Source organism: Lathamus discolor, chromosome 1 (assembly GCF_037157495.1).
Source record: "Lathamus discolor isolate bLatDis1 chromosome 1, bLatDis1.hap1, whole genome shotgun sequence".
Lineage (NCBI taxonomy): Eukaryota > Metazoa > Chordata > Aves > Psittaciformes > Psittacidae > Lathamus > Lathamus discolor.
The window spans coordinates 67,275,068-67,298,260 of record NC_088884.1 but is presented as its reverse complement, the minus strand read 5'-3'; the positions used below and the strand labels follow the sequence as shown (position 1 = coordinate 67,298,260).

The 23,193-nt window shown below is 38.5% G+C and overlaps 1 protein-coding gene across 3 annotated transcripts in view; it reads right to left on the bottom strand.

Annotated features, from left to right (window-relative positions):
• Positions 1-299: 299 nt before the first annotated feature.
• LUC7L2 (LUC7 like 2, pre-mRNA splicing factor) overlaps positions 300-23,193 on the bottom strand; it is a 35,704-nt gene continuing 12,810 nt past the window's right edge. For all 3 annotated transcript variants that reach the window (XM_065676571.1, XM_065676590.1, XM_065676581.1), the window contains 8 exons: positions 17,247-17,345; positions 16,291-16,401; positions 15,515-15,658; positions 13,919-14,095; positions 11,205-11,296; positions 10,303-10,332; positions 9,249-9,443; positions 300-1,239 (listed from right to left, as the gene is read on the bottom strand). In XM_065676571.1, coding sequence (XP_065532643.1) covers positions 1,047-1,239; positions 9,249-9,443; positions 10,303-10,332; positions 11,205-11,296; positions 13,919-14,095; positions 15,515-15,658; positions 16,291-16,401; positions 17,247-17,345 — 1,041 coding nt within the window. In that variant the 3' untranslated portion in view covers positions 300-1,046. The remainder of the gene's footprint in view (positions 1,240-9,248; positions 9,444-10,302; positions 10,333-11,204; positions 11,297-13,918; positions 14,096-15,514; positions 15,659-16,290; positions 16,402-17,246; positions 17,346-23,193) is intronic.

Here is a 23,193-nt window from a genome sequence, read left to right as displayed (position 1 = left end):
TATCTGATTACAATCCTAACCATCCTAAGAAAGACTGCTTCTCCTAGAGCACATCTGTATGTTAAAAATTATGTTAGTTTCATAGAGTCATAAATTTGGGTTGGAAATGATCTTAAAGATCATCTTTTTCCAACCCCTTGCTGAACTGCAGAGTAACTACCTTAAGAGACCTGTATATCCTTGTTATTGGACAATACTGTTTCTTTTTTTTATTCTTAGATTTTGTTTGTTGTTGCTGGGGTTTTTGTGTGTTTAATACAATTAAGGATGTAGCCCACAAGAAAGAGCAGAAAGAGTCCTTATGGAAAAAAACAAATATATTGAACACATACCAATCAAATGGTACAGATATGGGACTGGCTTTGATTTCAAAATTTAAGTAGAAATAAAAAAAAAAAAGATGTAATGCAACAGCTGTTCAATTTCCAAATCTAAATAGGCACTGTAAAAAGACATTTCCGCTTTCTCCAGCACACATTCCTATCTAAATGCTCCCACTGTAATCAACTCCTAGGTTCCCAAACAAAAAACAAAACAAAATCACTGGGAACATAACCTTAGAGTAAAAGGTAATATCCATCCACCCACCCACTTACAAAAAAAGCAAACAAACAAACAAACAAAAAAATCCCCCAAAATACAACTTTTCAATGCTGCTGTTTTGACTGGAGCAGAATTGGAGAATTTATAAAGGTTCAAAAGCACCCAAGGCAAGTAGTACAACGTAATTTGTTCACTAACTTGTATTGGAAAGGAGATTAAAAACATTGAGATCTGCATCTTGGTACATAAAACTGTTGTCCTGAATAAAGAGAAATCTTTCAGAAAAGTTTTACAACTTGGTGGAAGTCCAGGACCCAGCTTTAGGCATCATTAATTGATGGGGTTTAATTCTGACTTGGTTATAACCACTTTTATATACTGTACATCTACCCTAATTGGATCAGTGTCTGGAACTGCTCACTGGTGTCCCTTTGAACAACTGTAAACTAAACCATAGTATGCAACTCCATAGGAAGCTAGAGATCAGGTGAATATACAGCCAGTTATATCTCCCCTGCTTCACGTTCCTCAGAGCTCCTTGGGTCTTCCGATCGGCCGTTAGCACTTTCGTAGGAACGTTTCTTGTCCTTGAAATCGCGTGGTGACCTCTCTCTTGAGCTTCTATCTTTATCACGTGATGTTCTATCACGATCTCTTGAACGTTCTTTGTCTCTGGAAGATCTGTCCTTTGAGGATCTGAAAGGTGCAGTACATTTGAGAGTTTAAGCAAGTCACAAATCATAAGCTATCAAACAGAATTTTGAGGTTTTATTTTTCTTCTTTTTCCAGCCCAACTTCAGGTTTATGTGAAGAGAAATGTATGAGAAGACATGAGAAATCATTCTACTCTTTTCCCATTTCCTACTTCTGATTTCAAAAGACAAATATTGTTAGAGGCAGAATTTAATCTACATTTATTAGAGTGCCCAGATTAAGGTCTATGTGCTTCACTAAATCTCTTATTTTCAACCTCCACCCTCAAGTTTGCATTAACAGAAGCTGAACTGAAATTTCTCATCTGTAGTCTCCAGCTTTAGAGGAATTCAGCTTATCTCAGATATATAAATTACAAACTTAAATGTGTTTAAAAATGGGAGTTCAATTAAAAACAAGGGAGAATTTAACTAGCATAATTCTGGAATGAGGCTATTACATGGCAAATACAACACAAATCTGGAATCTGTGCTACAATTAAGTTTCGTTTGAGGAATTATCCATTGTGTGATTTTGCAATGAGCAGTGGTGCTGTTTTTAGATATTTTACTCTGATAATTGCCATTTACAAAACCTTTACAATGGAGCCAGAAACGGGCTGTTAAGCAATCCATGTGGTTTTAAATTATATTGGCTACCTGTACTGGAAAAAAAACTGGATTACACTTCCTCCTCTATATCCCCTCAGAGGGTGCATCTAAGCCTCTTGTGCAATCATGCAAGATTCTAATACATAATTCTACAGAAAAATCTTAACAACATGCCATAAAGCAGCCACTAATTTCTTACTCAAAAAGTCCAGAGTACTGTGCAGTAAGACTCTACCCTCTCCACTTACAAGAAGTTACTGTCATCGCCTCAAAGCTTTAAAACTAAAGTCTGCAAAAGACTCTTGCACTAATTCCCTTTTATAAGCTTACAAAAAAGCTACATTTTAATTCCTCAGCTGGAAAGATTACTTTCCCTACGATACAGTATTTTGCAAGACTTAGTATTTGCAAACACTCAGATCCACGGGTATTACTCTTATTCCACAAACTGGACAACAAATAAGAAGTGGAGCTACATAAAAAGTTAATACTGGAGTTAGCACAGCTGTTTCACAAGTATTTGGTGCTGCAAGTTCCCTGCAGAAGTAACAATGCTTCTAAACTAGTCGGGTTAATCTTGCTAGTCGGGTTAAAGACAATAGAAAGGGCTTCTTCAAATACATAGCAAATAAAACTAACACAAGAGGCAATACAGGCCCACTGCTGAACGAAGTGGGTACCCTGGAGACAGAGGATATAAAGAAGGCAGAGGTGCTGAATGCCTTCTTTGCCTCTGTCTTTACTCCTGCAGACTCTCCCCGAGGGCCCCGGATTTCTATAGCCCCAGAAGGAGTCAGGACAAAGGAGGAGTTTGCTTTGGTAGATGAGGATTGGGTTAGGGATCAGCTATGCAAACTGGACATCTGTAAATCGATGGGTCCGGATGGAATGCACCCATGGGTGCTGAGGGAGCTGGCGGAGGTCATTGCTAGGCCACTTTCCATCATCTTTGGTAAGTCGTGGGAAATGGGCGAGGTGCCTGAGGATTGGCGGATGGCAAAGGTCACACCAATCTATAAGAAGGGCAAGAAGGAGGACCCGGGTAATTATAGACCGGTCAGCCTTACCTCCATCCCTGGAAAGATGATGGAACAACTTATTCTTGACTCCATCACTAGGCATATCAAGGATGAGGGGGTCATTAAGAACAGCCAACATGGTTTTATGAGGGGGAAGTCATGTATGACCAACCTTACAGCCTTCTATGAGGAAGTGACTAGGTGGAGGGATGATGGTAGAGCGGTAGATGTAGTTTTTCTTGATTTCAGTAAGGCATTTGATACTGTCTCCCACAGCATCCTCATAGATAAGCTAAAGAAGTGTGGGCTTGACGATCAAGTAGTGAGGTGGATCGAGAACTGGTTGAAAGGAAGAAGGCAGAGAGTTGTGGTCAATGGCGCAGAATCTAGCTGGAGGTCTGTGACTAGTGGAGTTCCTCAGGGGTCGGTGCTGGGACTGGTGCTGTTTAATATTTTCATCAATGACCTGGATGAGGGAACTGAGTGCACCCTCAGCAAGTTTGCTGATGACACAAAACTGGGAGGAGTGGCTGACACACCAGAGGACTGTGCTGCCATTCAGCGAGACCTGGACAGGCTGGAGAGTTGGGCGGGGAGAAACTTGATGAAATTTAACAAGGGCAAGTGTAGAGTCTTGCATCTGGGGAAGAACAACCCCATGTACCAGTACAGGTTGGGGGTTGACCTGCTGGAAAGTAGCGAAGGGGAAAGGGACCTGGGGGTCCTGGTGGATAGGAGGATGACCATGAGCCAGCAATGTGCTCTTGTGGCCAAGAAGGCAAATGGCATCTTAGGGTGCATTAGAAAGGGAGTGGTTAGTAGGTCAAGAGAGGTTCTCTTCCCCCTCTACTCAGCCTTGGTGAGGCCGCATCTGGAATATTGCGTCCAGTTCTGGGCCCCTCTGTTCAAGAAGGACAGGGAATTGCTTGAAGGAGTCCAGCGCAGAGCCACAAAGATGATTAAGGGAGTGGAACATCTCCCTTATGAGGAGAGGCTGAGGGAGCTGGGTCTCTTTAGCTTGCAGAAGAGGAGACTGAGGGGTGACCTCATCAATGTTTACAAATATGTGAAGGGTAGGTGTCAGGATGATGGAGCTAGGCTTTTTTCAGTGATATCCAGTGATAGAACAAGGGGCAATGGGTGTAAACTGGAACATAGGAGGTTCCACGTTAACATCAGGAAGAACTTCTTTACTGTAAGAGTGACAGAGCACTGGAACAGGTTGCCCAGGGGGGTTGTGGAGTCTCCTACACTGGAGATATTCAAGGCCCGCCTGGACAAGTTCCTGTGTGATGTACTGTAGGTTACCCTGCTCTTGCAGGGGGGTTGGACTAGATGATCTTTTTAGGTCCCTTCCAACCCTTGGGATTCTGTGATTCTGTGAAACTGGTCAACTCAAGCTAACTCTAGTAATTAATCCTGGAATAGGCAGATAGCTAGGACATGATGCCATGCACAGCTTTAGCTTTTTATTCAACACATTTCTGAAGGAATATACGATGTATTCAACCAGCCATCCCATCTCTATACAGTCAAGCCTCTAATTAGCCAACAAGAAAGAAGACTGGCTTTAATGAACCACACCATTGTGATAGGTAATTTTATACAACTGCTTTAGCAAGCAGTATTATTGCCAGAAGACTTAGAATTAAAATACCATTCCTTCCTTCCTCAAGGGCAAGGCATAAGCCTTTAGAATGAGAACTTCTACTAGACTTATATTACCTAGAATGTTTGGAAAGCATTACTTCCCAACTGATCAAGTTGATTCCTTCAGCAGAAACCAAACTCTTCACCAGATATGTCAGCAGCATCCACGCTGTCACATCCAGCAACTATGAACTGTGTTACACTATACTGGTTCCAAGACATTATCTGTGGATGCCTGCATTGGGTCTGAGGACAAAAAACTGTAAGTAGCTTTGGACAAAAATCCCAGGGCAGCCTGAGAAAGTCCGAGAGCAGGCAGTCAGATCTAGGAAAGCAAGGAAAGATGTAGTTACAGTTTCAAACCCTCTAAGGAGTAAAATGTTCACCTGCTCCTCAAAACATGACAAAAATATATCAAAAAGCCACAATCAACAACAACAAAACAAAATCCCCCAAACAAAACGAAAAAAAGGGAAAAAAAACCCCAACAACCCAAACACCAAAAGGAAAAACAACCAAACACATGAAAACCAAGAAAGCAGAGTCTGTACTTCTCTGCCACAGCAAAGAAATAGGAGAGGGCTAGAATATTCTGCTGTCAACCAGGATCTGAAAGATATTTAAAGAATCATCTAAATGCTGGGTGGGATCTATCTCATCAGCTTTAAATGGTTGCAATGAAGACATCTTAAGCTGAACAGCCAGATTTCCTTAATAGTGTGCAGAAGAATAGACACTTCAGGGCATGATTTGTCTCATTTTAAAATAGACACAAAATTATGTCAGATGAGTCTGTAATGAGACCCACAAGATCTACATCTGACCCAGTCATCTAAAGCCAGGTAAAATGAAACCCCATCCTATGACTTCAGGTACTCTTCATCCATACAATGTCTGTCTGGGAGTGTATTAGCCCTCATCACTTGAGTAAGTGGGCTCTAACATATGGACACAACCATCTCTCAATTTACTCCCATTCATGTCTGCTGCCATGATTCATTACTGATATTATCATTGAGTATACATCTCAACATCTAAGTTCAAATATGATTCATTTTAGTTATTTGGAACTTACAGTTAACAGCAAGGAAAAGCAAGACTTTACTTCAACCTGCTCTTGACAGGCCAGCAATCCAAGCGTAGGTAGACCTAGGATTCCTATAACCTTAGTTAGGCATGTTTCTGTTATTACCAGATGGGTACCCATTATCTTAGACAAAACCACTATTATTGCTGGATGGTTTGTGCACATTCAGTTGTGCCACAGAGTGTGGAGGTCCACTCCTTATATTGATAAATTTGAAATGAGGTCACAGACATTGAAAGACTTAAACCCATCCACCTGTTTATAAGGCAAATGATGATACAGATTAAAGAAAACGTGTCTGTTAGACAAATTTACGTATTTGTAGTATCTCCTCAGATATAGCACGCAATAAACATCCCTTTACTTTCAGAACAAAGTAGTGTCTGAGAGGTGGCAGCTTTTCATTTTATGTGAGACTCTTTAAAAAAATACTTTCTGAAGAAGGGTGGGCAAGAAAAACAGAAGAAACTGCATGGCTTGCTGCAAAGAGTAATGGTCAGCTAATGTTTGCCTGTGATAATGTTGTTATACAGAACAAAATGGGAAAATTACTTCCAGGAGAAACACATCTAGAGTTTCTCCAGTAAGGAGTCTAACTGCCTAGTATGCTTACATGTTAAAGCCATAATGGATATAATCAAAATGGGAAAAAATCCCAGACATATAAATAGCTTTTACAGCAGGATTCAGCAGCCTACAATAACTGTATTTTATGGTACTTTAACCAAGTCCCAGAATCACACTGAAGACTTTACGTTAACATAAAATGATGCAACACTTCCCACATAGCAACGAAAATGCTGCATTTCTCTTCAGGCCCTACAATTAGTGGCACCATGGGCTGCCACTGCTGTGGCTTTCACCTGTCTTTCTGCTGCTTCTGCTGCCACACTCAGCAATTCTGCAAGAGCTTGGCAAAAGCACCATGTTCCCCAGATCTCAATTTGGTTATTCAAAACAAAAAGACTGACTCCTTCCTGAAGAAGTTAACTTGATGGAGTATTTTTTTTTTCCAGAGTATGCTTAGCCAGAATTCCTTGGACAGCTCAATGTTTTGAGCTTAAAGAGACAGGCTTGAATAAAAGAAGTATTTCAAATCAGTATTTTGATAAATTCCTCAAAACAAACAAACAAACAAACACACACACCCACACCCCTATACCCCACCACCACCAAAAACACCACAGAAAAAATCCAGACTTGGCAACAAGTGCTTCCCTGGACTAGAAAAAGAGTTCTTATGAGGCAAGGAAGTATAATACATTTGAGCCTAGCCTCTAATGGCTAGAAGGGCACCTCTAAAAAAAAAAGAGGTATCCAGCCTTGCTGCAAATTCAATAGCTATCCTGGCCTCAGTGCAGCAAGATCATAGCTCTACAAATTCTTCAGACACTTGAAAACACAGTATCTATACACTAAGGGCAAAAATGTTGTTTGACCTCAGAGAAATAAACCCTGTCCAAAGATTTTCCCACTTTAGTTATTCGAGCTATAGGTTTGTTTTTTTTTTGCAAAGGAAAAGCCAGCTCTATTCATTATTTCAACTGTCAAACAACAAAGAATGTCTACATGAGAACTTCTTACTGAAGTGATATACCAGAGGGTCATGCTGCCACTCAGAGGGACCTCAACACACTGAAGAAATGTTGTGACAGGAATCTCATTAAGTTCAACAGGGAGAGTTCAGCCTTGTCTTATGGAAGGTGTCTCTGCCCACGGCAGGGGGACTGGAACTAGATGATCTTTAAGGTCCTGTCCAACCCAAACCATTCTAATATTCTGTGAAATGTTAATGATGGCATCATTATTTTTTTTCCTCAAGTTAACAGTAACACAATGACTGGTACCAAGGAGTCTTCCAACACGGGTGTGTCTCATTCTTTCAGGGCAGGAAATGACATCAGGAGAAGTATTTCCAGTACTGAGTATTATAAGGTTGAAATCTTGTGCCCTAAGGTACACTGTATTTTTTAAATACTCATTCACACAAAACAAGACTTGAAGGACTTATCCTTTGATATTATCTTGCAAAAAGACACTGACTTTATCTTCAGATCACCCTGTGCTTTTTCAATTCAACTTTGGTAGCTGAGTCTGACAGGTTTACTGTTATGTGGATAGCACCAATGGTCCAAACCATTTCCTGGTTCTCACATACTTCTCTGCTAACATACAGAAGACAATGCATCACTTGTATTATGCTCATCATATTGGAGAGTTTGAACAACTACAATGAAAATCCTGGAACAATCAATCACTATAATTTCAGTCCTTTGAAGAAAACTGAGTCTTGCAAGGCTGGACTTCAAAGTTGAAGAATTAAAGGCAATTTCAGCATATGCTCTATACGTTGGTTCATCCAAGTTAACAAGTGTGTTGATTCAAATTAAAGTGTTTATTTTAAAACTGAAAAACTACAAGTTCGACGATTTGCCTATCTGCCATTGTGAATGCCTTGAAGAGGTAGGTTCTTTAGGATAACTATGACAGGCTACAATCAAGATGGAAACTGCTGCGTCTGAAATGCTGAAGAGACTAAAAAATACCTTGAAGAATTTTAAATACCAGACACCACTGATTACATCAAGTAGAATACTGGACATTTAAGATTGATTCATCTGCAACAAAGTGAAGGAAATAAAAGACTTGCATCAACCCTGTTTTCTATGCTCTCTTAGATAGCACAATGGGACTACAGTCACCTACATACTCCAGGAAGAAAAAAAGCAGCTCATTTTTAGGGAAAAGAGCCCATGAGATACTTGAACACATTCAACACATATTTCTTCATCCTTGGTGATTTGACTCCTAAGATAATGTCAGTTGCAAACTCTGCATGTGCATTCATTTCAAAACCACATCTTTTCTCGCAAGTTGAGAGACTGCTGGGGTTTTAAGACTGGGCACTACATCAGCTGTATTGTACTCAGACCTATGACATAGTGGCTGACCTACGTCAGAAAGGAACCCTGGTTATGAGCAGGCCTCCCTACCAGATGTAATGTTGTGCAACTCCAACAACTCTCCTAAATTATGTTTATCTCACTTATCTAAAATAAGCCAGCAAATCCTCAGGAACAAACAGCAACCAACTCATTCAAAAGCAACAGCTCCAGACTGCTCTCTGCAGTAATACTTCCTTGAGGGGCTGAGCCACTTTCTTTGCAAAGCAACATCTTCAGATGCAATGCAACAAGTTTATTTTCAGGCATATCTAAACTTATCTGGCACAGCACACACAGATGGGCTCCAGTGCTGGGAACAAGAGCCCAAGGGAAAAACCAAATATATGACAGCAAGAGCACTGCTGATATCCCTGGGTTCAAATGGATATCAGATGTTTCACTTTCTATGCTGTAGTAAGCTGGTAGTATTGACACCAATACCTAATGTCACTTGTCCGAAACAGAAATAATACCTAACCCTATTATTTTAATTAAAACCCAAAACACTATGGTATGTAAAATCATAAATATGCTAAATGCGTAAGTGAAGGACTTACAGTGAAACACATTCAAGACAATACAATCTGAGACAGTCTTAAAATGTGTTTAAATTACCAAGTGAGAAATGTAAACTTAATTTAGTGTTCAAACTCACATCACACATCTAGCAAAAGACATTTATTTCTAGGCAAATATTTACCTCTTTTTGGAACTGCGTTCTCGGCTTCTCTCCCTAGAACTATGCCTGCTCCTATGATGGCTGCGACTCCGGCTGCGGCTGGTAGAGCGAGACCTGTGGCGGTGGCGTTTCTCCCGGGATTTGGAGCGAGTTCTTCGCTTTCGTTCCCGGGAGGCTGAGCGAGAACGATGTCTGCGGCGATCTCGGGACCTAGATCTAGAAACAGAAAGGACTTAGACAAGACACTGCATTCACATGGCTACTCCATCAGTGTACTATGAATACTATGCACTGTATGCATAAGCAAATTTGTACAGAGAATGGTCTGTGGTGTTCAGAGCTATTGCATTGTCCTAACACAGGCAGAAAGGGAAAAGCAATCCTCCACTGTGACTAATGCAGGCGATTTTACAGTTAAGTCATGACTGTATGTATGGTTACAGCATAGTCAATTCAGGCTTCTGAAATGGATTAAAGATAGGGAAAAAACTTTTTAAAAATCTTAAAATCTTGTCTTTATCATGCGAAGTTGTAGAACTCTGTAATGCACTGACAGCGATCATCTGCCAGAACCTATGTATTACGATGTTGTAAGAAAACAGGATTGTATCATTCCCCATAGCTACTGCAATAAAACTATTCTAGAAGGCTCTAAGCACCATTACCTATCCCTTCATTCCCCCCCTTTTTTTAGTACTTTGCAGTAATACCTCATGGGTGACCTTCATCTGTGTAGGTTAAGAAGAAAACTTGTACTATTGATGGGCCATCTGCTGAGAATTAGCCTGGTGCTTAGGATATGGGTTTTCACCAAAAGGTATTAACTAGAAGCTTCTGTTTTGCAGAAAGAGCAACTCTGTATTCTAAATGTCATTTTGGGCAGTAAGTTGCATTGTAGTAGCCACAAAACAGAAGTAGCATGGTGTTAAATACTGTATAAACACACAGGGAGATGACTACACAACAGAATATTTCGTCTGTAAAGGTGGACATCCTTATCAGTACTAGACAAAATGTTCCAGCTTCTGAAAGGCTGGCTTCACTGGTGGTATTCCTTGTCTGCAGATTTGTTTACCTTTTGGCATGCTTGCTGTGGGATCTGGACCTGAAATAAATGGAATATAGTATATAACTTTTCCTTACAGAATCTTATTAAACTACAGTTTAGTAATAATAAACGAGACTATTGACCTGTTACTGTATTTCTTATTTCACTAGCAAGTAAAGGCTTTTTATTTGATGTTAATACCTATGCAACATGTTTACCAGGAAACACATTCCTCTGACAACTGTTTTGTGTTTGTTGGCTTTTATTTATTTTTGAGACCACCATACTGCAAACCCAAACGAATATCTAATCTGCTTTTTATTCCCATCCCTCCCACAGAAAAAGTCACAGAAAAAGTTGAAGTCAATACTCCCTTATTTCTTATCAGACATGTATTATCAGGCTGCCACAGATCTCAAAAGTTTACACTGTTAGCCTCTGAAGCTAACATGTCAGGAGAACTGCAGTTCAAATTCCATTCCACTTTAGCCTGGAGGCAACCATTTCATGAAGAACAGGGAATTACTTTCCTCATTCATACATTCAACTATTTCCAGTAAGAAAATTTTTTAACATCTATGAAGAAAATATCTAACATCTACCAGATGTCTGAAACTGACATGCGTGTAAGCTCGCATTTGTCAGGTCTCAAAACAAGCTACACACCCAAAAATTATCTCAGTTAAAGGCTACTTGCTCAAATATATAGACACTTCTACCCGCAGTTATTTAAAAAAGGTTTCTATGAAAACAATTCAATTCGTGTTGTAAGAGTTCGACATGAAATTCACTCTTGACCCTTTTGAGTTTCCAAGGAATGCAGATTATTGCAGTTCTGCAGATTTAGAGGCGTGTATGAACTACATCTATTTTTCCCACTGAAGTTAAATCGGTCATTATATATACACACAATTAAAATAGACCCCTACCTCCTCAGCTTCTCCCTTTCTTCTCTTTCCCTCTCCTCTCTACGTTTCAGGCGTTCCTGATTTCGTTTCTCTTGTTTATCAGCCACAATCCTCTAAAAGCAAAAGAATGTATTCATTAAATTGAAAGTCAAAATTTTTCACATGAATGTGATATAAAAATAACCTAGACAGTTAATATTCAGTTCTTTTCCTCATGTATATTCCCTTTCCCTTGTGTAATTATTCCCTCTCTTCCTCAGCATTTTTTTTTCTCCAAAAACCAGAAGTTATTGCAGAAGGGCTGCCTCAGATAGGTGTGACACAAAGACCTGAAATACGTAGTTATATTAAGTTTTCCACAAAGGGGAATTCAGAGCAGTAAATCCTGCCTTTAATAGGATTAGCATGGAAACTCTCACATATTTTGGCCACTGGGGAAAGGTAGAAGGGAATCAGAACTGGGAGAGTTAACTCCTTCAGCTATGCTGTGACAAAGAAATCCTTAGTCTCTAAGAACTTGGTTGGACCGATACATCGTTTTGAGGCTACTTGTTTCTATACTGTGAACGTGAGACATATAATTAGAGAGGATGCTTCCGCTGATAGACCCCAGGTTGAACTCACTACTACTGGGGACAAGGCACGCTCAGTAGAGGGCCCTCAGATGTGGAACTCACAACTGGAGATCTGGCCAAACCAAAGTCTTGCCACCTTCTGGACATGATGCAAGAAATTCAACTCTTTGTAAAGACCTTCTTCTGAGATGTGGAACTGCCCCAGCAGCATCTTGATTAGATCTCTGAGGAGAGCTCTGAGGAAGGAGGGAATAGTTATTGTTTTCTTTTTTTGTTAGTGAAGTACTTAAAAAGATTATTTTATTGATGTTTTGGGAATGTGAAAAAATTATACATGCATTTTTTCCTTCCCAAATGATGTAAATAATCAGTTGTATCAAACCCTTATGTCAAATTCTATCTATTTTTCCTTGTACAACATCAGTAATATAACTACAAGCAAGGTTTCTTGCTTAAGTGACTGCACAACTTCATGGATGGATGAAAGGAAGCACACATGATCTATTCCAAGCATCTAAGGTGTAAGTTACAGCAGCTATTTTTAGGAGCCTAAATTGCCAATGTAGTCAGCAGAAAGAGTTGGGCTTTTGAAAGGATAAGTCACACAGTATTCATGCAAGACAGCTGGAATATTATAAAATATAAACTAAGCCAATTTACTCAAACTCAGTAGCATAATTTTCTGCTTTTAGGACTTCAATTCATGTAGCTATTGTCTTTAGTGATTTCTACAGTTAAATGCTTAATTGAGCCTTGAACTCAACTTTCATAGTAAGATTATAAATGACATCTGTGTCCAAATCCATCTCCCTGAATACCAAAAAGTCCAGAATATAAATCCAGTAAACCTTTCTTCCAGCACACAGTTTCTGGTCAAGATCAAAATTAGGATAATATTCCAACTGGATTTCAAATCATCAAGCTATAGAGAACATGCAACCTCCCCATAACAATAATTTTAATTGCTCGACTTCAAGATATACATATTTTTATATTCTGACTGTGGATAGCTACTGCCTTGAATTGTTGGAGCTTATTTATTTCACCTATGGTCAGTTAAGCTTAAAAGCCTTCAAAAATTACTTTTAGAAAAGAGAAATCTTTATTTTTTTTTCTTTCGTTTTTTTTAATTATGAGTACCTTCTGACATGTTGTTTTACAAGAATGAGCCACAGCAATAAAAATGTAATGGACAATCAATGGTCAATTACTTAGTTACTCCTATCAGTGATAAAGGTAAAATATCTCATTGCCCTAATCCTCCCTCTCCCTTATGGTTCAGCAGTAAAGAAAGACGGCTGCTTGGGTCAGGCTAGGCATCGGATGGTGAGTGGTGAGCGGTTGTATTCTCTTCCCTTGCTACTTCCCTTACTATTATTATTATTGGTGGTAGCAGTAGTGGTTTCTGTTATACCTCAGTTACTGGACTGTTCTTATCTCAACCTGTGGGAGTTACATTCCTTCGATTCTCCTCCCCATCCCTCTGGGAGTAGGGGGGAGGAGGTATTCTATAGGGTTGGTACCTATAGAATAAAAGTAACCTCCTAATCTTTGAATAACAAACAAATTGAGTTTTAGTCTTTCACCATACAGCACACTGTTTGAGCTCCAAGCATTTCTGTAGGTCTTTTCATTTTACAAACTTCCCCATGTGTTATCCTCCTTAAGTAGTAGCACCAAAACCGAGGATTTCAACACCAGGCCTGCTAATATTCAACCCTAATTAATAAAATACCAACCAGGCCCACTACATGCTCTTGTAGTTTCAGAAGCCTTTGTATTACTTTTAAACAGCCAATGGCTAAAAGTAAAGTTCATTTGGCTATCTCCTATGACTGCTAAATATGTTTCAGTAACACTTTAATTCAAAATACTGCAATCCATTTTACAAGTACAATTGCACGTTCTGTTCCAAAGATGCATTACTTTGAACATGTGTTTTAATATAGCTCAGTACAATACAGGTTATCATCCCAAATTAACCAGGTAAGTGGTATTTAATTAGAATGTTTAGTGTCTTGTAGACTAATGAAATCCAAAATTTTAAAGTAATATGGAAACAATTTAAACACCCAGAAAGAAATACTCCATTAAGATTGCCTGGCAAATAATTAAGTAGTAGCACACACATATACACACAAAAATGGAAGAATGATTTACCCTCAGTTCCTCAAGCTTCTCCCTTATTTCAATAAATCCTAAATGCAGTTTTCCTCCAAAGTGGTCAGCAAGTCGACGATCATTGTCATGAAGACCAAGATAAGCTGAACACACTTCACAAACACGTAGCTTCTGCTGCTGAAAGCTGGAGGCAGGCATAGAATTCCTGTATACTTCCTGGAGAGAGAAAAAAAAAAAAGACAACAAACAAACCAACCAACCAACCAACAACAAAATAATTTGCTAACAGTTAATTCTCAATGCACAGATATACAAAGGTAACACTTTACCAAAGATATACTACAAATTGATAACCAAATTCAGTGTACACCAGCATACCCTTTAGTTAATTCACACTATTCATAAATCAACTGGCTCATTAAGATCTGAAGGGGGCCTACAAGGGTGCTGGACAGGGATTCTTCATCAGGGACTGTAGCAACAGGACAAGGGGTGATGGGTTTAAACAGGGAAGTTCAGGTTAGATGTAAGGAAGAAGTTCTTTACTGTGAGGGTGGAGAGGCACTGGAACAGGCTGCCCAAAGAAGTGGTAAATGCTCTATCCCTGGCAGTGTTCAAGGCCAGACTGGACAGATCCTTGGGTGCCATGGTCTAGTGTGAGGTGTTCCTGCCCATGGCAAGGGGTTGGAACTAGATTCTTAAGGCTCTTTCCAGCTCAAACCATTCTATGATTCTATGATACAAGGCAGGCTCCTTATTTTGAAGGGTGGACATATTTAAAAGCAGTACATCAGCAACTGGTTTTGCAAATTAAGTAAAGTGAAGCGATTGCCATCTTTATTTAAGACCATATCACTTAGAATAATTAACTTTTTCATATGCAACAATGAATACACATTAATAGCAGAATTACTGTGTTAACATAGTATGAAAATATTAGTTTTAATTTCAAACCTGGTTTAAAACAGTAGTTGTTTCCCTGAGAAATCTACCTGTTTAAACACTAATTAAACAAGTTATCTAAGCAAAATTTATCCACAGATACTCAGGTAACAAACAAACAAGACTGCTTGTAATCCCTCTGGTATCACTAAAACAGCTGCAGGTGTTTGTTTCTACAGTCTTAAATATCTTGGTAAAATACCACATGCAAAGCTCTGGATGAGCTCTGCCACCTGAACATTACAACAAGGACTGTTCTGACTTGCCTGATGCACAAGCCATTGATTAACTATGTTTTAATAAAGACAATAGCTTACTTCATTGAAGCTTTCCCGTTTGAGCCACATCAGTGTACCATGAGGTACAACAGGGGTGCTACAGCAAGAGCTGTGAGACTGAATGAGGTCAGTCAGTCCAACAAACACAGACACAATTCTAGTGTCCATAGATACAACTGGCCAATACAAGCTAAACTGAGACAAATGCATCAGTCATCAAAGAGGGTATAATTTTAATAGTACAGGAGTGACTTTGAAAATAGAAAGTTTACAGGATTCCAAAAAAGCAAATTCTTTAGTTTTACATGAAGCAATCAAGTGAAAGCAGATAAGACATCTTGCATTACACAGATGCCAACCATTTTAATCTTGACCCTGTCCTTTCCATCCCCCAATCCTTACACAATCAACTTACTTCTGCTTCTCTCTTCTTTACTCGAGCCTTCTCCACTTCATCCATTACTTTCTGAGATTCTTCCACATTGCCATCAGCTCCAAGCTGTTCTACTCTGGCCAGCAGTTTCCCTATTTCTTCATTTAATTCATGAACTCTTTCAGCCTTGAAAGAGAAATAAAGGCTTAACACAGGAACTGCTTTTCATTATGAAAAACAAACTATTATGAGTTACGTACAAAAATTACAGAACTAAAAGAAGAATGCAGAGATAACTTCTCCAGGTAAAAGTGAAACCGAAGTTGCCTCAACCACACTGAGAAAGGCTGAGTTAAAGTTTATGTACCAACTCAAGAGCAGAATTTTGTTCAGACTTCCAAGTAATTCACGCTCTTGTCTGCGCGAGTCTTGCAAACCAGTATTTGCACTACCATTCATCTCTAGCACGTGCATATGTGCAGAAAACATATAAAAGTTACTTTTTCCCCAGCAGATCTACAGAAAAGCCCATCAAATTGTTTACTTCACATTTTGATCAAAAAGTGTTAAGAACTAATAACATCTATACTGCATGGTGTAATGGAGTCAAATTTCCCAAGCACAAAAATATCAGAAAGGTCTCTTCTGTGTGACCCTCTCTGTGCTTTAAAGGCAGTTTTGAGAAGGATAAAGAAAACTTATTTTTACCCCCTCCTCAGTATGAATTCTCAGGTTTGATAGCTTGAAAAAGCCTTAAGTTGGCTCCTCAGAAAAACAGACCTTCAAAGAGACTTCAGTAACTAGTTTTACATGCTTACTTTAGCTGCAACTTCAGCGCTGATCTCTTCTTGTGTTTCTGCTAGTCTTTTCTTAGCCACTTCTGTTCTCCTGTCACAGTCTGCAATAAATGACTGCAGGTGGTCCATTGCCTAAAACATCAACAGGAACACTGGTCAATGCTGTCAAGAACATGAGTATTTCATTAGCTGTAACACTTCAGATTTATTAAGACTTAACTTTAATAAGCTTTTATTAGTGAAACTTTGTAAAACCATCTATTAGTTTATGGTGACTAATTGCATATAGAAATATGTGACATTTTAAAGATCCTAGTCTACACTATAATCATAGTTGTAAGTATTTGCAGACATTCGGAAGTGAATCTGTCTTAAGCCTTCGCCAAAAAGAAAAGAGCATTTCTAACATACATTAAAATTCTTCTAAGGGTATTCAGGTTCATCTCACCCAAGCAATACATGCAATGTAACTTTTCTTCAGTAGGGTTTTAAGCTATTAAGCATATTAACACCATCCCTTCGAACAAAAAACCCAAAACTTTTTGTCCAAATGAAGACTAACTTCCTAATTGGGAGTTCAAAACTACATTACTCAAACTACAGTACACTGAGACACAGCATATGATTTGTTAACCCCAATACAAAATTACTTTCTTCAGTAAGTCTAGAATTTAAGGCTCTCTTCAAAGCATGCGCAGCCTTAGCATTTATTTGCTATTGATAACACTAAATCAGCATCCAGGCCTACGATTATTTGCTCTGTGGAAGACTTTAACAGGTTTACCTACAGATGACTACCAATATTAAAACCTGGCATACAATCATGAAGAGACATGTATCTTTTATGTAATTGAGCCAAGGGTTTTTCTGCCTATTAATTACTTTTGTATGTATCAAAACTTAATTTTTGTGGCTCAGTTTATCTACCTACATACACAAGTTATACTGTCTCTCCACCATTATGACAAAATACATACATCAAGCTCAAAGAAGAAATCTTGATCTTTGGAAGCTATTTCATAGTCTGCCCTTAATGCCAGGTCATGCACCTTCAGACATTCTCCAAGGTCCATTCTCTGAAAAGAGACAGAGAGAAAGTTGCAACACTTCTGAAAAGTTATACAAGGAATTAAGTTAACATCATTTTCTTTAACAGTCAAACACTCTAAAGCAAATCATTTCCCCAGCAGGAATGAAAAGACAGGCTAATGAGGCTTTCAGACAAGACCAGATCTTGAAACAACATACATGAATCAGGAAATAATAAAAGCAGACAGAATCAACAGCTTATAAAGATGGCTGTCTGCATTAAAATTATCATTAACGTTCTGCAGAAGACATTGTTTTACTGGAAGTTCAAAACAATGACTGAAGTACAGTGACTGACATCCTGTATGGAATTAAAACAGCCTAGGAGAGCCAAGTCCCCTGCAAGTAACTAGCAATTAAACAGCGAAATGCTTGATCTGAACTGTCTGCACTCTCTGTGTTCCAATTATATTCATTACCTGAAATAGCTATAACCACAGCCCCACTGTTAAGTGCTGCTTAAAAACCATTCTTGAAGCATTTCAAACAAGACAGCCAAAAATCAAATCCCAGCAAAACATTCTGCAGATGACTGAAGTTGAGCTGAATGTCGGACTATGTTCAAGAAAGAGGGAAGAAAAAGTATAGATATATAGGTATTTTATTTGTAATCTAAAACCGCTCTAGGAAGGGCAGAAAGGAAGCGTGAACTTGAAGTAAGTAGACTACATCACTAATCTTGCATATAATGCCACTGAGAAGATTGCCCAGAATCTCATTAGGTAAGAAATACAGTTTGAAATTGAAATGTGTACACCGCTCAGCATAAGTAATACTAATGAAATCTGTTCCCTGAAAGTTTGTTTGGTGATCAAGACAGAGCACTGTTCACATGACAAAAATACCCAAACAAACCCAAAACCAGAATGAATACACACACATACAAAAACCCAACCAACAAAACCCAAACATAGAAGAAATTGAACAAAATCCATGCATCCTCCCTGCAAAAGCACCAGCCGATGGATAATCACTGGAAGTAATAATTATTTGAGTCACTTAAAACCAGCAGTTTCAGATAAGTCTGCCCTTGGCACTGCTCACTTAAAAGAAAAATTAATCCTTTCTTAACATTGAAAGCACATAAGGAAAGCTGAACTCTGATGGAAAAAGCTGTTACTGTTGTAGTTTAATAACTGTTTTAGAACCAACTGAAATAATAATTAATAACTTGTTTTGTGAGTTTTGTAAATAAAAAAGTGTTAACTCAAACTGTTGAAAGAAATTTGGATTTGAGCCAATGAGGCACTTATTTGTGCATTAAAAAAGAAGAAAAAAAATGCATTTAAATACAAATTCAAGCCTCATGAGTACAGTAAAAAATCTGATCAATTGCTTTCAAATTCTCAACTCATCAGTTAGATGTTCCAACAAATCCATTAAAGTAACTTTCATGGAAGCTGTTGATTTATTTCAAATGTCAGAGACAAAACAAAATTTAAAATCCAGAGTTCTGAACTTGAAAGCTTTTGATAAACTGCAGGTATTTAAATACTCTTCAGCCACCATAAATCTATTTTCCGGAAAAAAACATTTGATGGCAACAGAGAACATCTGACTGCAACGCTAAAGAAAAAAAAAATTAGCTTTTCCTCTTGCAACTACACAGGACTTCAGCAATTTTGTTAACTGATGCAAATCCACAAAACCCTTGAAGCTGAGCAATGTATTAGACATGTCTATTTCCAAGTCATTAGATGCTGACATTATTTAAACAGCACCATTCTTTCAGGAAAGTACTTCAAGCTAGGATAGCAATGTGAAAGAACATGTTTAAATTATCTGAAAATTTGACACTTAAAAATCCTCTTAAAACTGCGAAGAGTTTGTCTTTATGCTGGCTCATCAGTTGCACTGATATTTAATGTTAAACCATAAAACTCAAGGTCAATCCTGCTTTAAGTGAGGCACTCCAGTTCTAAATGCATAGGTAAGGCTAGCAACATACTTTATAGATCTAAATACAGTGCCAAAAAGCCTGAAACACATCCACTGTAGCATCAGAAAAATTCTAGTTTAGTATGCAATCTACATACACTTTGAATAAATGCATGAAATAATCTTCCATCATACTTTAAAAAGAACAGAATTCACATGACACTACCAAGACACACCATCCACTTTACGTATATATTATGCTACTCTTCCCTCTGTTCGCGGTGGATTTGCCCTCAAGAGAGGGCATTTTCTGATGTCTTTTCTTTTTACTGGGACTTGTAGCTCCGTAGCCTGAAAGGATGGTAGTTACTCTGAGCCAGCATTACTACTGAAAACTTTTCCGCGCTCCCTTTCTCACTGCACTGTGCTACCCCGTGCAGGCACATCTGCCTGTGCAGTTGAATACAGTCTGGGTACTGACCGAGTAAAATGCTACCTTAGCAAACCAAAACCAGGGGTAATTTCTCAGCAGGGTACCTTTGTCCAACTTGTCAGACAGCCACACAAACAACATGCTGACAACGTGTAAGGGAGAAATGTAGCAGTGGGCTTCAGCAGCTAGGATCTCTTACAGTATCAAGATGCTACTTCAGAAACTCTTGAATAACTTCAGTAATATTAGTAGCAATTTGGGGGAATGAAAGGGGTGTTATGGAGGATTTCTTTTGTCAGATGTCCCAATCAGAAGACAGGAAATTTTGACTCTCCTTCTGCTCTTTGATTCAACAGAGTGCAGCCTTACAAATATGTGGCATAACAGACAGGGAGCAAGCACAAACAAGTACAAGAGAAAAGGATTCTTTCTCATTAGCTTTGCTGCTAAAGAAATTATATTGTTGTTGGAACTGCTCCTTAACACAGCCTGTACTAGCCTGATATTACTACTGTCTTTCTTAAAGTTCTATTAGCAAACCCCAATGTAGACAGACATTTAAAAACCAAACAAACAAATTTAAAACTCTCAAAACAGTTTGCATGTAATATGCAACACCAGGGTAAAAAGCACATCTTCTGGTATAAGTTATGCAATGTCAGGCAGATAACTCATCCTGGGGATGATTCATTACTGTCAAAAATATATGCTAGATCAGGATTACTAACTATGTTAACCACAGAGCAGTCAGTGTTATAATTTGGCTCATACGGCTAGCTGCAAAGTAGAGGGAGAGTGGACAGAAATGGACAGAAGAGGGGGATTGGACATAGATGATCTTACAGTCCTTTCCAACTCTACCTATTCTATGATTATTTTAATTTTCCATGTCCACCTTGCGATTTGGTCCCAAGACACACCCTCCCCCAGAAGCAAAGAACAAACGTGTAGTCAGCCATTTAAAGATCAATCACATTTGAAACAGAAGATGGTTATGAGGGAGGCTAATGTTCAGACACTGAGCTACTAATGAAGAAGAATGCACATAAACTAGCTTTCACTGTTGATATACTGACTTTCAGACAGACTTACACTGAAGTGATTTACAGAGGAGTCCTGATGAGTAAAGCAAATAAAGAAAGATGAGAACACCCAAGTCCTCAGGCTAGACATAACTAAAGTTTATTGAATATGTGAAGCCATGCTTTGGGCTTTTTGTAGTTACTGCACTTTTACCGAATATTAAAACCAGGAAAAAAGCCTACGTATTTAGAGAATCCTTCTTACAAGTGAAAGCTATTGCAGAAGATTAGTCTAGAAAATTGCCTAGGTACCACACACAAAGCACAGTATCAGGAGTCCTTTTGCTGTTGTTCAGCTCTATGTATTAACAGCTTGCTAACCATTTTCTGTAATGGTTTTTGTTTCTTCAGTGTTAAATGGTCAATTAAAGTGACTTGATTTCCTAGAGATGAAGTTTAGACAACTGGTCTTTCATGCCAAACAACCTCATATTGAAATGATTTAGTGATCGTTTTTCTCATTCCATCCACAAAATGGATAAAATACCTTTGGTATTAATACAGAACTATTGATTACATACATTTCGTTTAAAACCAGTGATGCATAGCTCTGCTTCAATCAAATCAGGTAACAGAAAAATAAAGAAGAACAAAGAAAAGAAAAAAAAAAAAAACCCAAAGAAAAGAAAAGAGAGAGAATCACATGAGTTAAATATGACCAGACAAGGAAGAGCTGGCCAAGGACTCGGGCAACAGAGAATGTGAAGAATTTTCTGAAAAACACGCCCACTTAGAGTAGCTGACACTAAGAACTGAATCAGAGACTAAACTCTGATATGATGCTGTTTCTGGAACATCAAATTAAAAAAAGCTTTCTTTTCAGATCTTCAGCTATCTACAGAAAAATTCCCATTCTGGCACTTTTGCAATGACTACGCATTGCTTTGACATCAGAGATCAGATTAGTGAATGCACTCTATATGGAGCATAAAAAAGAGCACAGAAAAGCCAAAGCTACTTAAATTAAAACACAGAGGACTGACACTAAGCCACGTGTGACATAGTAGCACATACTACCAGTACTTCTAAAACCAGCATGCATTTTTGACAGGTCTTGAAATAAGATACTCTAGGCAGTGTTTATACAGAAAATTCTTTCTAGCTATAATGACACCCATACCAAAGCAGTTCATATTCAGCAAGAAAAGGATTTTGTTTGTTTGTTTGCTTGTGAAAATCTGGTATTACTGAAAAATCTGTATTGAAGGAACTGAATTTCTCGCCCTTTATCCAACTGTCAAGGCAACTATTGGGGTCAGTATGTGAACACCCTTGCTACTGATGAAAAGAAGCTGCAGACTCCTTGCTGAGATCTTCCTTATTATGGAACTCACCTTTCATCTGCACTAACCATTTTCTTTAACAGATTTCTAGACTTGTGATAAAGCTTGTCATTGTAGGCAACACATATTCAGAAGGGGAGCCTTCAGGATGATGTAACAGTGCATGATTTAAGTCCTCTGGCTCCACTAACAGGGTTAACTTTTCTTAAGTTTCACTTCACTAGCAGGAAACAAATGCTGAGCTAAAAGAGGCAAAAATTAAGTTACTGAAGTCCTTAGCAACCACTGAAAATTCCAGGTATCTTCAGAAATATAATACTTTCAATACATTTCTCTCCTTAACCATACTCACTTTGAAATACTTAATTCCTTAGACTAGATCTTCACTGAAAGACAAAGCTAGCAGCACTCTTATTTTAAAATGTTTTGGTATTTACACAGTATCTGGACTTACAGCTTGATTATATAGTCCATTAACTTTGATAAACCTAGATAAATTAAACCCATTAGATGGAACATGGCACAATCAGTTTACTTTCCTGGCACTGATCAAAGAAATCAAGATTATATTTTCAAGAGGCAGACATGAGCACTTTACAATTCATCACCACTGGGCTACAAATTTAGGTAGTTTATGCAAGACTAATTTAATTTGATTTGCAAAGCTAAGGGAGTTCTCATGATCAAAGCAGTCCTGAACTGAAAAGCTGGTGACTTCCAGAAGAATGCTTTTTTACAACACTATAGCAAAGGATCACACTGGCACACCTAAGTTTTAAGCACGCAAATAGTTCCAGAGACAATGGGACTACTGGCAAAGAAATCAAATCCAGATTAAAACACCTTGCTAACACCTATCTGCAGATGTGTGAACTAAATGAACTTCTCTTCCACAGTAAAAAGAGATTTCAACAGTACAGTCAGTGAGCCTAAATAGATTCAGCCCACCTTGAGAGGGACACCCCAGCAGCAAGTGAACTGTATCTTTCTCTAGGCTCCACTGCCTACATCCCTTCTAACTTCATCAACTAGCTGCTTCAGATGAAACCTAAATTTAGATGTCCATCTGGAGCTGAATTCCACCCTTAATAAGCTTAAAGTTAATCACGTATAAAGTATATTGCTAAACCAAGGTCTCAATCAATATGGTTTTAGTCAG